The 16,822-nt window shown below is 36.0% G+C and overlaps 3 protein-coding genes across 3 annotated transcripts in view; 1 reads left to right on the forward strand and 2 right to left on the reverse strand.

Annotated features, from left to right (window-relative positions):
- Window positions 1-257: 257 nt before the first annotated feature.
- LOC111448289 (putative rRNA methyltransferase) lies at window positions 258-6,106 on the reverse strand. The gene is made up of 11 exons (XM_023087784.1): window positions 5,579-6,106; window positions 5,162-5,209; window positions 4,924-5,082; window positions 4,709-4,755; window positions 4,312-4,468; window positions 4,166-4,227; window positions 3,226-3,415; window positions 2,580-2,669; window positions 2,327-2,469; window positions 2,096-2,222; window positions 258-1,730 (listed from the first exon to the last, which is right to left on the reverse strand). Exons 1-11 carry the CDS (start codon window positions 6,050-6,052, stop codon window positions 717-719), a joined length of 2,511 nt encoding a protein of 836 aa, XP_022943552.1. The 5' UTR covers window positions 6,053-6,106; the 3' UTR covers window positions 258-716.
- Window positions 6,107-7,263: 1,157 nt separating this feature from the next.
- On the reverse strand, window positions 7,264-10,720 carry LOC111448292 (protein RER1A-like). Its single transcript, XM_023087788.1, has 4 exons — window positions 10,492-10,720; window positions 9,557-9,928; window positions 7,734-7,914; window positions 7,264-7,559 (listed from the first exon to the last, which is right to left on the reverse strand). Exons 2-4 carry the CDS (start codon window positions 9,904-9,906, stop codon window positions 7,506-7,508), a joined length of 585 nt encoding a protein of 194 aa, XP_022943556.1. The 5' UTR covers window positions 9,907-9,928; window positions 10,492-10,720; the 3' UTR covers window positions 7,264-7,505.
- A 5,431-nt stretch (window positions 10,721-16,151) lies between these two features.
- LOC111448509 overlaps window positions 16,152-16,822 on the forward strand; it is a 4,539-nt gene continuing 3,868 nt past the window's right edge. Inside the window, exon 1 of the mRNA XM_023088170.1 lies at window positions 16,152-16,401. The gene's annotated coding sequence lies outside the window, so the exon portion shown is untranslated. The remainder of the gene's footprint in view (window positions 16,402-16,822) is intronic.

The raw sequence follows: 16,822 nt of genomic DNA on the forward strand, positions 1-16,822 counted from the left end.
AATTTTTTTTTTTTTTTTTTTTTATACTAATTCATCATTTGAGACTATTAAAGTTGCAAAATAATAGTTCAAAATCTATTTGAAATCACGAGTAACATATTGGTATAGATTAATAACAATACCCATGAATTTTACGTTCTAAGCTTTAAAAAAATTTCAATAATATTCTTAAACTAACTGAACATAAAAGATACCCTTAAACTAAAAAATTAAAAAAAAATTAAAAAAAAAAAAAAAAACTCTATTTTAGATAAAGAATCAGCCAAGGGTTAATTTTCTATATATTTAAATGAGGTTTTTCGGTATATTTTAAAGGTAAGCCTGTGGTTCAATTAATCAGACTCAACAATATCAAATCAAAGATAAAATCAAGTAAGGAATGAGGTCTACCTTTCACCCTATGCAAGGTGAACTCAATCTTCAACTCACTGATCTTTGACATTCAGAATCTGGTTGAAGCAATACAGCAGGTTGATGTTGCCACGTCCACCGTTGGTCGTCGTGATCGTTGGTCAAGATCTGGCTATCGAACAAGCTGGTAATTTTAAGGAAGCCTTAAGCCATTCACCACTGTCACATTTGATACTCAACTTTGGCAGAGCTTCCAAACAATAGCTTTTGATGGGACAAAGAATGAACATCAAAACTGAATCAACTGCAAAATCTTACACGAGAGAGAGAGTAGATTCGCCATTTGCACACATTTTCTCCCATCTTCATTTGTTTCCCTTTCTTCCCTTCTTCCCGGAAGCCTTAGCAGATCCCCCCTTACCTCTTGGAGCCTTTGAGTTCTTTCCCTTCTTCGAACCTTTGCCCTGCTTGCTCATTCCGTGCTTCCTTGCATCCTTCTTCATTCGTCGATCTACTAAGGTTTTACCCTTCCCAACCCGAACTTGAACTCCTTTCTTTGCAACCACAAATTCCTTTTTCGGTCTCTGGGGCACTGCTTTTTTGTAAAGTTGATCGATCATCTTGCTCTTTGATCGATCAGATATATCGGCCTGGTCTGAGATGATGTTTGCCTTCTTGCGAACCTTTTCGAGTTTCTTCATTGCAACTCGCTTCTTTCGTGCTTTAGCTTCAGCTACCTTTTTAGCAGGGCGGGCGTCGATTTCTTTGAACTGTGCTCTCATTGCTGCAACCTCCTCTTTGGTTATAGGCTTTATTGGTTGACGATGTCTTTTCTCCTCGTCCAAAAACCACTTGGGCAAGCCTGTGTCGTCGAACATGTATTTGTTATATGAATCATCAAGAATTTGCTCTCTTTGCTTTTTCCTCACCATCTTTTTCGCACATGCCAATATCTCAGCCTTCGTGTCGGGCTCTTCATCCTCGGATTCTTCAGAGGATGAATCGTTGCTTGAATCTGTAGCCGGGGCAGGGACTACCTCAAATCCATCATCTGCTTTAATAGAGTCTTTTGCATTGGTTGAGATTTTCGACTTCTCTCTTGCATTCTTTGAAATATTTGACTTGGCTACTTTGGTGACAGCAGTTTTTTCTTTTGGCCCATCAACCTGCATATCATCTTCGCTATCCAACTCCTTCAAATCTCCATCTTCCGCTGCTTCAGCAAAAATATCCTGACCGAACCATTTGTTTGCGATCTCCTCTTGAGTCGGCTCTCCACCGTCATCAAGAGATACCATCAGTGGATTTCTATCCTCGTCTACCAGATTTTCATCAGAGTCATAATCAGATTGAAAACCATCGCCTCCATTCTCATCCTCCTGCAGACAACCAGACTCCAAGTTGAGGATAATATTTTATCCGGAACTGATGGCTATATGTGCTTCATATGATCATTCGACTAACACGTAAATGATGATTGAATGAAGCTAACTATTAACAGTCCTACTTGATGGACGGAAATAACACGTGCAAACAAAAATAGACCAAAAGAAAAACCAAACGAGTGACCCAAAACCATGAACAGCATCAGAGGACAAGGTATACTTATCTAGCCCTTCCCTTAGAATTAAAATCGAATAGATTTGAGGGTCTTGAGTAATTGATGATTAGGGGTTCTCATAACAAAAGGTACCTAATTTCAAATTAGTAGGATTTCATATCAAATAGCATTATAGCTTCATACCTCAAGTAACTCGGCATCATCAGAGTAGGCTTTTTTTGCACGCTTCCTCTGCTTTGCACTACCTTCCTTTCTGGCAACAAAGCTTTCATAAGCCTGATCCAACAATTCCTCCATATGTTCATCATACCTGGAAAGAATAGCATCAGAATACATCTCAAAATAACAAAAAGCAGACAGTTGTAACTTCAATCTGAAAATTAACAGAGTTAAGCAAAGGGAGGGAGAAAACACCTTCTGCGCTCTTCATCAGAATCAATGTCGCTAGCTGAAGACCCATGATCTTCCTCATTGGTTACATCATTTTCATGTTCTCCCAACTCACCATTGTCGACATCATAGTCAGTTGAATCAACAACTCTTAAGTCATTCTTACCCTGGTTCACATACAATGGCAAACGAATTTCAGAAGAAGATACAAACATTCCCAATGCCAGGAAGAAAAAAAGGAATACAGATTGGCAAGGAAATGTTTGTGAAAGTATACCTTGATGTTAGAAAGAGAGAATAACTCGTGATCAATATAACCCTCTTCCATGACGTCTAGTTGCATCCCCATCGCTTTCCTAGCTTTGTCCTTTATGATAAGAAGAATAGATACTCAATCAGCTATTACATGGCTAGTCATAAAATGCAAGGATGAAAGCATGGTCATATTCTGAGTTTTTATTGGGTGGAGAAAAAGATTCCATATGCCAATAATAATTTGATCAACCTATACTTTACTTCTATTAAACTATTGCATAAAAGATGAAAGCTACACAATTGGCGGACCAGTCAACTGGAGATTACAACTTACAAGAACATGCACTACCCTTCTTAAGTCGAAACGTAGCGCGTAGCAGTAAGTTAAAAAACGAAAGTTCTAGAAGTCTAACAAAGAATTAGACACTCGTACTGTATGGACATAGTGCCCTAATTCTTTATCAAAATAATATTGTAAAAAGTATAGTTCCCAGGTGCAAAAATACCAATCAGCAATCAAATTTTCTCACAGTAAACAAACGTCAAATTGCAATTAATTGAAATACCATGGTCAGTAAAGGTGTAAAAGAACACCATACATAATACTCTGTAAGCATTAATCCCAATGGACAAGAAATAGAGAAAGAGAACTATGCAAGATCACAAACCTTAGCTCTCCTTTTTGCAAGAAGCTTCTTTTCCCTTTTCTTCTTGCGTTCAATAGCATACGTCAGCTCCTCCATCTCATTTAGTAATTTATCATCTTCGTTCTGCTTTACCTCATTTTCAGCATCTTTAACAGAAGTGAGCGTAGCCTTTTGATTGGGAGATAAGGCCTTCCTTATGTGCAATCGCCATCTAAATGAAGAATTATAAACGAATAAAAACATTTAGTTGTAAGAGAATTGTCGCAGACTTGCATGCAAAGTGTGCACATAGATAACCACCATTACAGTAAATCAACCTTTAAAGTTCATTGTTCCGTTTTTACAAGTATTCCACAGGCAGAGGGAAATCCAATGCCCTATGACGCCTATATGGTCCTATCAGGTGGAACAAAACGTGAATAAGACTTACCCATAAGCCTAATTATTTATGACCCCATGCAGCTCTACATCTATTATAGGAATGCAACACCTCCAATCCAGATTATGAAGACTACGAGAATGGGCCTACCAAAAGAAAAAAAAATTAACTTTGTTCTTTAGGAATGAAAATATTTACGGGTACCATGGGGCCAATTTTGTAAAAAACAAAGATGGTACCTAAACTAGTCAATAAATATCTATATCCATATTCCTTGAAACTACTTCACAAATTCATTAAAAAGGAAGGAAGAAAAACCAACCCCATAATAATTCAAATTTTAAGAGTTTGTCTTTTGTGTATGCTTTCTCAATCAAGCAAGAGCATAGACCCGTGACAGAAAAGTTCAAATTTGGGTGCCCCAAAGAAGTCATGATTTAATCCTCTCCAACATCTAAAGACCGCATTACATCTTGCACAAGTTCAACGACTAAAGTAAAGATTAGCAAATGCATGAGCGAACAGGTGTTTAAAAAATGCAAAAAAAATAGAAGGCAAGTATCTAGAGGGTGTGAATCTTACTTCAGCAGATGCTTAAAATCTTGCTTGCCCAGGACACGCAAATCATCACAAAGTGCCTTAACCTGTTAGAGAATAGGCATTTAGGAAATAAAGTACCCAGATGATGACCGGAACCTTAAAAAAAACAAATTTTATACATACAATACCTCTTCAGTTGTTAAATCATGATTCTTAATCAGCAAACAAGCAGGATCATCAAAAGTTATACAAGTCACAGTTCCTAAGATCTCAAGAGGAGAATCTGACCAGATGTAATTAGACGCAGAAGACACTTTCCGAAGAGTCAAATCTCCATCTTCATATCTATTATCACAACATAAAATAAATGAGAAATATTTCACTGGAAAATAACAGATGATCGTCACTGATTCAACGGTTCAATTTAACCCCTTTAGTACTCGTACAGTTTTTTCTAAATTTTCATAGTTCAAAGGTTGCAGGAAATCGAGCACCCTGGTGTTTGATAATATCTAAATTGTAAGTCAAACGTGAGCATAAACAAATAACAAAACATATAAATATGTCCTTCAAATGAAGAATTACCCATCACGATGTCTCTTTTGTTTTGTTCCTCTAAGTACATCCACAACCTACACAAAAAATTAATTTGAAATAACATATTGATGATGATGATGAGGTGAATACGAACTGAGTAAGTAAATAAAACACCACACGCATTAGGAACATTTGGATGAGGTGAATACGAACTGAGTAAGTAAATAATCGCATTAGGAACATTTGGATGTAGTGACACTAACCTTCCGTTGGGATTCTACAGATCCTTGAAACAGGTGCTTTACATCAAGAAGTCGTGGATCAATCTTTGCAGGAGCCGTATATCTAAGACCCAAAACATATATTTCTGCAGATGCAGATCGACTTGCTGCTGGTTTGTCGACCTCAACCTTTTCAAATAACTGCAACACCATTTAAATGTTTATAAATATCAGACAGAGAGAAACAAATGGCCATGACATCAGATTAGAGTGAAATTACCTGCTTGAGACAATATAGGACAGAACTGTAATCTTGTGACCTGAAAACCTGAAAATTAAAGAGCAAATAAGCAATCTGAAGCCAGTCATATTTGTTATGGGAAAAAAAAAGTGCTCGTGAGTTCCTGATCCGCACATAACCAAAATAAGATTAAGAATGATCCTGTTTCCTTCGAAGATATTGACAACGTAGAAATTTAGCATTAATCAGTGAAGTCCCCTATCAAATGGTCCAGTAGTAATAGCTCAACCAGTTAATAATTAATAATCAACTAACCACGATAGACCTGGGACTTGTTTGTTTATCAACTAACCATTGAAATAATAATTAATAATCAACAACCTAAACAGTCACCAACGAACAAGAACGGGCCTAAGAGGATTACAAAACCATTGAATACCTAGAATCAAAACTCACCTTGGTAACAAATGCACCCTTTGGAGCCAATAACTGAGTAGCTAATTTGACAGAATCTATAACCAACGAATTCTGGCTCATGGCCTCCTGCGCCCAAGCCCCACCAACATTGGGCGACCCATCGTGCAAGATCAAATCAAAAGCAGCGCACCCTTTCTCGTTCATAATCTTCTTGAGCCTCGCCTTGCATTCCGGCTTCGTGATATCCTGCTCGATAGCAATGGCACCGCGAACGGGCGCAATGGGAACCAAATCGACACCGACAACGAGGCTACCGACGGGAACCCGCTCGACGGCGACTTGCATCCAACCACCGGGGGCGGCGCAGAGATCGAGAACGGCATGGGAGGAGCGGAGGAAGTTGTATTTGGAGTCGAGCTGGGCGAGTTTCCATGAGGCACGAGAACGATAGCCATGCTCTTTAGCAAGGCGATAGTACTTGTCCAAACGATGCTTCCCCTTGACTTTGCCCATGGCGGAATTTGGAGCTTGAAGGATTTGCAGGCGATGGCGATGGCGATGGCACTATGGGCTTTTGGTTTAGAAAGAACAGTGGGAGAGATTTTGAGCATTTTAAGGAAAGAGACGAGCGAGACGGTTCAGGGTTTAAGGGTTTGGTTTTTTCTGTATTGAGACGGTTCAAGGTTTAAGGGTTTGGTTTTGCTGTTTTGGGTGGTTCAGGGTTTAAGTGTTGGTTTTTATTGTTTTTGAGGCGGTTCAGGGTTCATTCAAGGGTTTGGTTTTTATTTCTTTGAGACGGTTCAGGATTTTGCTTTTTTACTAAATTAAATGGAATATAAGGGCTTTAATATCATTTAATTGATAATACTATACCGCAAAAATACCTCTAATTTTTTTTAAAAAAATATAACACTCTTAAAAATTTTAAAAATTCAAAAAATATTTTCATAGTAAATTTTGATTAAACTTTCAAAAATGTTTCTGGCTGGTCGGCAGTCAAGCGATGGGCGCATGTGTGATTCTGACTTAGAGGCGTTCAGTCATAATTCAGCACACGGTAGCTTCATGCCACTGGCTTTTCAACCAAGCACGATGACCAATTATGCGAATCGTTCTCCATCGATGATGCAGAAAGTAGAAGAACTGGAAATGAAAGAGAATAAGAAGAAGTTGCACGGAGCGTGAAAGTGAAACCGCATCTCTAAAATTTACAAACCCCAAGCTGCTACGGCTATGCTTTGTTACCAAATTTCCAAACATTATTTAAAAGAGTGTAAAAACTTATCCCTAGCAAACGCGTTTTAAAACCATAAGTAAAGGGAACGAAACATTCTTTAAGAGGGTGTGAAAACTTCTCTCCAACAAATGCGTTTTAAAACCATGAAGCAGGCGACGACACGTAACAGGCCAAAGCGAATAGTATCTACTAGCAATATTTGCTAGCGATAAACTTAGTATGTGACACTTCACGTCTATATACAAAGTTCTATAATTTAACGGACAGATTCAAAACTACCCTGTTCTTGAAAAAGTAGAACAAAAACAATTAAAGCAGAAAGGAACTTCAAAACTTGAATGTGTAGGCATTACTTTTGCACCAAAAACAAGAGCAATCTAAGAACACACACACACAGTTCCAATCCACATCTCATTGGGGAGTTGTACAAAAACACTGCAACTACCAGCTTAAACAGTCCACAGCAGAGCCACATAAAAGTGTAAAAGGTTTCAAATACGCCCTGCAACCGAACCAGATTACGAACCAGATTACGACGTGTATTAAAGTGACAATTTCTACAACAGGCAGTTCTTCAGTTATCATAAAGGGTTTGGCATATAACCATGTCCCAATCAATAAATCCATAAGCAATCTTAACTACAAGTAACTTCAATCCAAAAAAATTTCTTCTACTGTGAACATCCAAATCTCTACTTGTACTAATTGCTGTAAATAATAAGCCATGAATCAATCGTCGTTCGAGATACCGCTACTTGCAGAAGCTTTTTTGCCACCATACTTCTGCAAAACATCTTTTTCGATCAGAAACAATTTCGTTGATCGTATAAAAAGGGGAGAACGAGCATGGAAAAGGGAAAAAGGAAGAACTTGTAAAAAGTGCCCGAGCAGCTAAACGATGGAGAATATGAAAGGCTAGTAAATGTCACGATGTATTAGAAGTATTTGATAAGTCACCTGCTTTCCAAGACTAAATGGTATGTATTTGTACTTGATCATATGTGCAATCTGACGCCTCATTGTCAGGACAAAAAGAACAATCCAGTAACAAAGTAAAATGGGCCAGAAGACAGGAACATCAAAGATGGAAAAGAAGGTCATTACAAAGGCAATGCAAAAGGCCTTTGTAAATGAGTACCTGCAAACACAAATTTACATTTATATGAGGAATAAACAAAATCATGATAGCTTCCAAGAGGGAAGGTGTTATGGGGGCAGACAAGAAGTTCGACACCAAAGAATGCAAGTACTGGTTAATCGAAGATTCAAATTCGAATAACAGAAAAGAACTACATGAACACCTAAGTAAAACCGTGCTGTAACGGTATCGATTAATCGACTATGAGGCAAAAATGAATATCATCGGTATAGAAAGTCCACAAATAAGAAATTAGAAAAAAACGGTTGCCCACGTTTCACACCTTTTTGGCGACGAGCTCTTCCAAACAAATTGACATAAGAAAGGGAGAAAGTTCAAGGGATCAAGGGAAGTCTTTCTGCTAGCGGGTAATACTCGAAGAAGCTTAGTAAGGCCTTTCTCTCATGGTGAAAAAAATGGAGTGGCTTTTATCTTGTGAACGTGTCTACTTCACGAAGCATCCAAGCAATATTCGAGATCGTTACCAAACAAACAGGTTAATATTTTAGAATCAGTGTCATACTCCGTGACATCTATAATGTCAAGGAACTTTCTCCAGCAACGTAGAAAGAAAAAGAAAGGAATCGAAACTAAAAAGGGAAAGGGATAAAGGTAAAAAGAAAGTATTAACCTACACGATATAATAACGCTAAATGAGACCAGGTTCTTGTAAGACCATCAAAATTTCAACGAGAACCGATCATATATAGTCTTCTTCCAAACAATAAAGTAATCTCCTTGTCTTGTTTCAATTACTGAGACACAGGAAAATACTTCTTCCTATTCCATTCCAAATGATCTCCTAATTCTTGAGATATCAATAACTATGCAAGTAAACGGCGACATGTGCAAGAAAATAGTGCTGACCATGTGGATTCAGGATCTCAACATTGCCATATGCATAACGAGCAAAGCCCATCATCAAGCACCAAAGAGTAGTGGTCACGATGGACAAGAGATAATACACACAAGATTACTTGATGCGCACAAATTTTTTCTGTGAGATCTCAAACCGGTTGGAAAGGGAAACGAAGCATTCTTTATAAGGGTGTGGAAACCAATCCCTGGCAGACACGTTTTAAAAACCTTGAAAGGAAGCCCAAAAGGAAAAGCTCAGAGAAGACAATATCTGCTAGCGGTGAGCTTTGACTGTTACAAATGGTATCAGAGCCAGACATTGGGCGGTGTGCTAGCGAGGACGATGAGCCTCAAAGGGGGTGGACACCAGGCAATGTGTCAACAAGGACGTTGGACCCCGAAGGGGGGTGGATTGTGAGATAACAAATGTCAGCAAGGACGCAGGGACTCGAAGGGGGTGGATTGTGGGTCTCACATCGGTTGGAGAGGGGAACGAAGCACTGTTTATAAGGGTGTGGAAACCTCTCCCTAGTAGAAACGTTTTAAAAACCTTGAAGGGAAGCCCGAAGAGGACAATATCTAGGCTGTTACATATTCACAACATAACCAAATTCTGCACACCCCATAAAGTCAACCAAGTTTAAACAAGCTTTCAGTACCAGACTAGACATGATAGAATCAGATTTGAAACTACGAAGTAACAGAAGAGCAAACTTCAAAGTTCACCAGCCAAATACAATCAAGCAAACGATGCGAAAATCTCATGAATGAAATTCATAGTTACCAGAACTTAAATTCGGGAAGTCGGCGAATGAACGGCTTGAATTCATCTGAACCTTTAGTAGGCAGCAATGGTCCATCTGAAACTTCCATCTCTGGATCAACCAAAGGCGACAAAAATCCAATCAACAAATTGAGTATATAGATACCCAAACCATATGAAACAATGTAGAACCCTTGCACATAGAAGACCCTCAATGCATAAATTGCCAATACAAAAAGAGTTCCAATCCATCGGTAGACGGCATGTGGGGTAGTCTTATCAAGATAATATTGATAAAGCCTTGAAACATCATGTTGCCACTGGCTCAAGGGTGCTGCCGCTGAGGCAGTTTCACCTCCTATCCCATCCATTGAATATTAAACGCTTCACTATCTGCATATGAGCCATACAACTTATTCAACTTCTTCCACATTTGCCATAAGATTCACAAAAAAAAATACCCATGTTGTTCATGTTGTTCATGTTGTTCATGTTGTTCATGTTGTTCATCCCCAGAACACAATGATAACAAGAAAAAAGAACCCCAATACATTGAATGTTCGTATCCTGGAAGCAAAAACCTTCAAAGGGTTTCCACAAAACTGCATGTAATGAACACTTACCAAGTTCTAGACCCAATAATCAAAACATAGAGCAACAAATACCATTCTCCTCGATTCACCAAACTAACATTAGGGTTCCACACTAATTAGATCCGGAAACGAACACACCCCACAAATCGAAAATCAGAAGAAATTTCCAAAGAGAATGGAATACCTTAAATGGAAAGCAATTCAAACAAGAGAAGAAACGGAAAAACGTCTAGAAAAGCTAAGAAAATGAAGTTCATCCTCATACAAAGGCAATATTACAAATCTAATGAAACCCCACATCAGAAAATCAACATTATGAAAAGGGAAACAAGCAATTATAGAACAAAAATGAACATCTGGAACCTTGGAGTAAGCTTTGAAGCTCAATGAGTACGAAAAATGGAGATTCGGAAGCCAGGGAGGCGAAAAACGAGCAGATCTGCGAGTCTTGTGGAACTCTGATTTTTTCAATATTAATTTTCTAAATTTTTGGTAATATTCTTTGTTTCTTCCACTTTCATTTAAGAGAACGAGAGAAAAGGTAAAATTAAATTCGTTAACATTGACGGAATTGAAGATGAACACCAGTGAAAGATTGGGTCACCCATCTCGTTTGAGGAACGGAAGATAATTGGTCTGTCATCTTACAATCCTTCCAGTGCAGGTAAGAATATCACCTTGGAAGAATATGCCGTATCCTATCCCTATCCCTTTTGCTGCTACAGCGGGCTGAGGCCCATTTAAACGTAATTGGGCTTTCCAAATACATATCTATCTTGGGCCTATTTATTTATAATTAAAATATCACTAATATAGACATAATAATAATAATAATATATTTTTAATTATTTTTAAAATTATGAAATATTTATTAGTTAATTTAAATACTTTTATAAACTAAAAAAAAAATTACAATTGCACTTTAAAAACTTTCATTAATATCTTTTAAATTTTAAAAAATTCAAAAAAATTATTACATTTTATCTACACCTCATAAATATCTCCGAACTTTTTTTTATTATTTCTAAAAGTTTTAAATATAAATTTTCTACCATTTTTAAAGTTTAAATTATATTTTTAAAAATAAAGTGCAATATTTTTTTTATTAATTTAGTTATATATATAGATAGATAATTTGGTAATTAATAAAATTCTTTTCTTTGAAATTTAAAAATTATATTTTTTTAAGTCATATAATTTAAATTAGAAAAATTAAACGAAGAATAATTTCTTGCATAAATTTAATCTGAGAAAATTTAAATGAAAAATTATCAAAGTCGAGAACTTAAATGGGAGGCGCCGAGGATACGAGGTGGGGATGGGTTGGAAAGTCGATTCCCGATCCACCTCGTTTCGTGAACGTCTCTTATTTAAATTTACAATTTTTTTAATTTTATTTAAATTAGCTAAATTCTATGGATTTTCATGAAATGCTTGATAATAGAATATTCTTATTAAACCATTGACTAGACTTTGAAAGAGACTTAAAAATGCCTAATTGATGACGTGGATGAATCTCAGCCAAATCTGCTCCCTTTGGTCTGTGAGCATGCTGCGTGGTCTCATCATATCTTGACACGTGACACCTATCCCATATACATTAGAGATCAACTAAACATTTTTTTACTGAGAGTGTAAAAATTTATAGTAAGAAACTTATTTTAAAATCGTGATAACGATAGGTAATAGGTTAAAGTAGATAATATCTTTTAATGGTGTAGAAACGTACATATTATGCTTATTTTTTCGTCTCTTTTCTACATCGTTGTTGTTTTATTTTATATCTCTAACGGTCGAGAGCACATACATCATAGTACTTAAAAGGGTAATTTTTTTTTTCAACGACAATTTAAGATTCTAAGAGGAACGGTTCGATGACAAAAAATAACAATAAAATACCTGGTAATATTTTTACTGTAACGCTTCGGCCCGTTCGTTCTCCTCTCCAACCAATGTAGAATTTCACAATCCACCCTCCTTCGAAGCTCCGCGTCATCACTGACACTCGTTCCCCTCTCCAATCAATATGGGATCTAATAATCCACTCCCATTCGGGGATCAATGTCCTCACTAGCACATAGCTTAATGTTTAACTTTGATATCATTTGTAACAACCCAAGTCCACCGCTAGTAGATATTATCCACTTCGATCCGTTAGATATCGTCGTCAGCCTCACGAAGAGATTTTCACACCGTTCGATGTGAATCTCACATTTTACCGTCTACTAATTATTAATAATTAATTTGAGTAAGGGGATTCGTAAACTAAAAAATAAATTATTTTAATGCTTACAATTTGAAGCAATCTAGGGTGGTTGAATTATTTTTTATTACTTATTAAACATAAAAATAATAGTAAAATTAAACTATTATTTACCGTTAACTCATTGATTTTTACTACCTAACATGGAGTAATTAATTGGTGGTAATTTTCGAGTAATTATTGGAGGTGAAGTTTTATTTTGGAATAGGACAAATTAGGTACGGTTTCTTTCATCTCTCTTTTGGACCTCACATTGAGACATGGCTCAGACGGCTGGTGTGGCTCAGCGCTTGAAGCCGAGCCCGGTCCAGTTAAGGCTTATAGTACAGACGTCGCATCAATGCTTAAATAATCATGTTCTGAGCCCCGCTGTGGACCGACACCCCTGCAACCATGGCTCGTTGTTGGCCCCCACCTCTTGTCTCCACCCCCTGGCCCACCCTCCAACTCATATCTCGAATTTATCTTTAATAGAATATTTATCCAAATTCAATTATTACCTCTCAGCTCTATCGTTTTTGGCTCGAGCCAAATAATTAAATATCTAAGGTGAGCTCGAATTCATTCCTTCTAATTCAACGAACATTCTCGATAGTATGTTTTGAAGAGGGCTATACTCGAACTCTTTTTTTTCTAGATCCATCTCACATTAATAACCCGACCCCTACTGTATATAGATAGTTAATTTATCTTATAAGACATACGATGATTCTTGTACTATCTGAGACGTTAACTTACTCACTAAAATATCACCCGTCATTGCTCACAATCATTAAAAAAAAAATGATAAAATGTAACAGGTATGATATTGTCCACTTTAAGCATAAGCTCTCGTAGCTTTGTTTTGGGCTTCCCTAAAATACCTCGTACTAATAGAGATAGTATTATTTGATTATAAACCTATGATCATTCCCTAAATTAGCCGATGTGGGACTTTCATCATCTAACACTTCCCCTCGAACAAAGTACGTCTCCCCTTAATCGATGCTCGACTTTTTTTTTTTCTTGGAGTCTTAGTCATTTTTTACTATGCCTTCGAAGAGGCTCGACTCCTTTTCTTTTGGAGACATGTCTAAGTTTAGGCTCTGATACCGTGTTAGATGAACACAACTATCCCCAATGATATGATATTGTCCACTTTGCTTTCGGCTTCCCTAAAAGGCCTCGTATCAATAGAGATAGTATTCCTTGATTATAAACTTATGATCATATTCTAAATTAGCGGATACGAGACTTTATAAAATATGTTAATTTAAAAAAGATTGCATTTTTGAGAGGGAAAGCTTAATTTAATGGCATTTTGAAAGCGGCCACCGCTCCTGGCCCCAAACTGATGGACAGGTAAAATGGGAACCATAAACTTTGCATGCCATCACACGTGGCAAAGATATTTTTTCCACCCTTTCTAGATATTTTTTTTCACTCTTTCTAGATATTTTTAAATCTGAAATTACCATTTAATTTTACTTTATAAATTAATCAATAATAAAATAAACCATTTTTAAAGTTTAAACCTATAATTTAATATAAAAAGATGTGTTTTTAAATCGAATTAAAGACTTTTATTTTACCAGTATATGACATTTTGATAAAATTATGTCAACGTCCGGTAACTTAAAATGCATCGTACTATAAGGGTGCGATTAGTCATCAATTATTCATACCCAGAATTATAGGCTCTTTATAAGCGTTTTTTTTTTTTCTCTTCATATAGCCGGTAACATTACTTTATCCATTTCTCTCAAATCTTGCATTCAAATTCTGTTTCTAAAATTTGTTTCTATCCCTGTTTTTTAAAACTTTTTTCATAGAGTAGAGTCAGAGATTTGGGTTTATAGTATCCGGTCAATTTCAAGTTAGCTGACTCATTCCGTGGTGAGAGTGAGTATCACACAATTACTTACAAATGTCTTGTACGAGCACAATTGTGACACTGAATAGGTGCCGTGCCCTTAAAACTTAATTATTTTGTTCAGTTGCGTTAGAATTTTTCTACCAAACTTCAACACTAGAAATATTTATTTATTTATTTATTTTACTTCAAAATTTAAAATAAAATAAAATAAAACTATTTCTAATAGATTACCATAGTAGAAAGTGTACATAGATTGGTTGTGTCCGTGACTTGAACAACTAAGAACTGAGAAGTCAACACTTCACTGATTATTTATTATTTATTTTTATTGTTTAGATAAAACATGTTAAGTAAAATCTGTTAAAGTTCAAATATAAAACATTGTTAAAGTTCAAATATAAAACATTGATAAATTACAGAGTATTACTAACATTATTTACGAACATTAAATAATCTTAATTTTCGCAATAATCTTAAGGTAGGGTTGGGTAGGATTGTAATCCTATTTTCAAGTTGGTCGAATCACTCGACTAAAAAAAGTCAACTAACGAACCGACTTGAATTTTCGGCTTTCCATAAATTCAATCCAACTCAAACTGAAAAAAAAAAATCAACCCAGTCCAACCTAAAAAAAGTCAACTAACGAACCGACTTGAATTTTCGGCTTTCCATAAATTCAATCCAACTCAAACTGAAAAAAAAAAATCAACCCAGTCCAACTTTTATGATTTGGGTTTAGATAATTTGAGTTGGTCGATTTTTGAAAAATTTACGATCATTCCTCGCACGTATGTAAACGTCTTAAAATGTCAAATCATTTATTTTTCTTTACCAATAATTACCTAATAGTTTTGACAAGACATTTGGAGAAGCTCTAGAAATATTTTCTTAAATTGAATGAAATTAATTCATGTCTTGAAATTATATGATTTGTTTGTTTGTTTTTTTTTTCTCTATAATTTATTATTTTATTAATTTGAATTATTCTATTTGGATATTCTTTCCATTATATGCTGATTTCTTGTTTTTTTAATTTTTTTTATATAATTTATAATTTTAAAAGATAAAAAAAGATACGACGAATAAAACCATATTATATTTTTTGAACGTTATAAATCTTATGGATATAAAAGTTTGGGTTGATATAAGGTATGGTTTCATGTTTAAACCGGAGAGGGAGTAGAGAGAGATCTCTGTCGGTCTCTACCATGCTTCAAAACTAAATATAAAACTAACTTATTATATATTTACAGTGCGACGTTAACATATAGCTTTGATACTATTGATAGGAACAACGACCTTCCATACTAGTAATATATTGTCCACTTTAAATCTAAGCTCTCACAAAAGCTGTTCTATATATATATATATATATCTTATGCACGCACCCACCCGCACATACACAAACATATGATATAAAGGTCAGATATCGACAGTGTATCTGGTAGAATACTAAGCCTCTAAAGAGGTGGATTGTGAGATTTCACATTGGTTGGAGAAGGAAACGACTCATTTCTTATAAGAACGTAGAAACCTCTCTCTATTAATAGGCGTGTTTTAAAATTGTGAGGTTGACGAGACGATATGTAACAGGCAAAAACGAATAATATACGCTAGTGGTGAAGTGGGTAAAGGATGAAAAACTGGTAGAGAAGTGAAATAAATTAAAAAGATTAATGCAAAGATAAGAACAAAAGAATTTTGTAATTTCCAAACAATAATTAAAAAATAGAAGGGAAAATGACACGTGGAAAACACAATAAAAAAAAGAAAAAAAAATTAAGGAAAAGAGAGCGAACAATTGGAAAAGTGCAAGATAAGTGGGGCCCACATTCTGCAGAGCGGCTCAACCATGTGGCTCTAGCCAACTACCAAACGTATTTAAAATAAAATAAAATAAAAAAAGAAAAGAAAAGAAAAGGAAAGGAAAACTGGGCTTCAGATTCTCCTCTTCTCTTTCACTATCTTCGATTTTCCATTGCCTTCAATCTTCTGCTCTCTTCTTCTCCCATGGTTGCTCGTTTCAATTCTTCATCTTCCATTATCTTCAAGCCTTCACCTTCTCTCTGATCGCTACGCACTCACTGTTCTCTCGATCCGTGCCACAAATTTCAGCCTCCGTCTGCTGCGCTGTGGCTTTCTGGAGAATTTCTCTGTCTGCATCCATTTTCCTTGTATATTTGCTTCAGCTTTCCGAGTTTTATGTGTAACTTCTACTTAACTGCAAAGATAAATGTAAATCTGAATAGTAGCATGTATGTAGGTTTGTTGCTCGGTTTTTTATTCGTTGCTGTTGCTGTTTTCTTTTCTGTGTTTGGAAGTGCTGTGGGTTTCCTGGAGTATGTTGTTTATAGTTTTTTAGAGTATTGTCGAATGAGATGCATACTGTTTTTGTTACTTGCTGAGTTTAATGAACTTCTGTTTATGAATTGTTTTTCCTGGATTTTCAAGTATGTTGTTGTTTTTGCCCCACATCTTCGTTTTCTAGGGTTATTAGTTGTTTGGATTGTTCTTTTCTACGAATAGCGCGGCGGAATTTGATAACAATTACTTTGGGGGGGGGGGGGGGGGTTTTT

The sequence above is a fragment of the Cucurbita moschata genome, unplaced genomic scaffold (assembly GCF_002738365.1).
Source record: "Cucurbita moschata cultivar Rifu unplaced genomic scaffold, Cmos_1.0 Cmo_Scf00010, whole genome shotgun sequence".
NCBI classification, from domain to species: domain Eukaryota; kingdom Viridiplantae; phylum Streptophyta; class Magnoliopsida; order Cucurbitales; family Cucurbitaceae; genus Cucurbita; species Cucurbita moschata.

Excerpts from the sequence above, each read along its gene's own strand:
- LOC111448289 (XM_023087784.1), bottom strand. The coding sequence starts at position 6,052 with ATGGGCAAAGTCAAGGGGAAGCATCGTTTGGACAAGTACTATCGCCTT. Across the intron at positions 5,210-5,578 it reads AGGGTGCATTTGTTACCAAG|GTTTTCAGGTCACAAGATTA; the intron begins GTGAGTTTTGAT and ends TTTAATTTTCAG. Across the intron at positions 2,670-3,225 it reads TTGCAAAAAGGAGAGCTAAG|GACAAAGCTAGGAAAGCGAT; the intron begins GTTTGTGATCTT and ends CTTATCATAAAG.
- LOC111448292 (XM_023087788.1), bottom strand. The coding sequence starts at position 9,906 with ATGGATGGGATAGGAGGTGAAACTGCCTCAGCGGCAGCACCCTTGAGC. Across the intron at positions 7,915-9,556 it reads CTTCCCGAATTTAAGTTCTG|GTACTCATTTACAAAGGCCT; the intron begins GTAACTATGAAT and ends TTGTGTTTGCAG. Across the intron at positions 7,560-7,733 it reads CATTTAGTCTTGGAAAGCAG|AAGTATGGTGGCAAAAAAGC; the intron begins GTGACTTATCAA and ends GATGTTTTGCAG.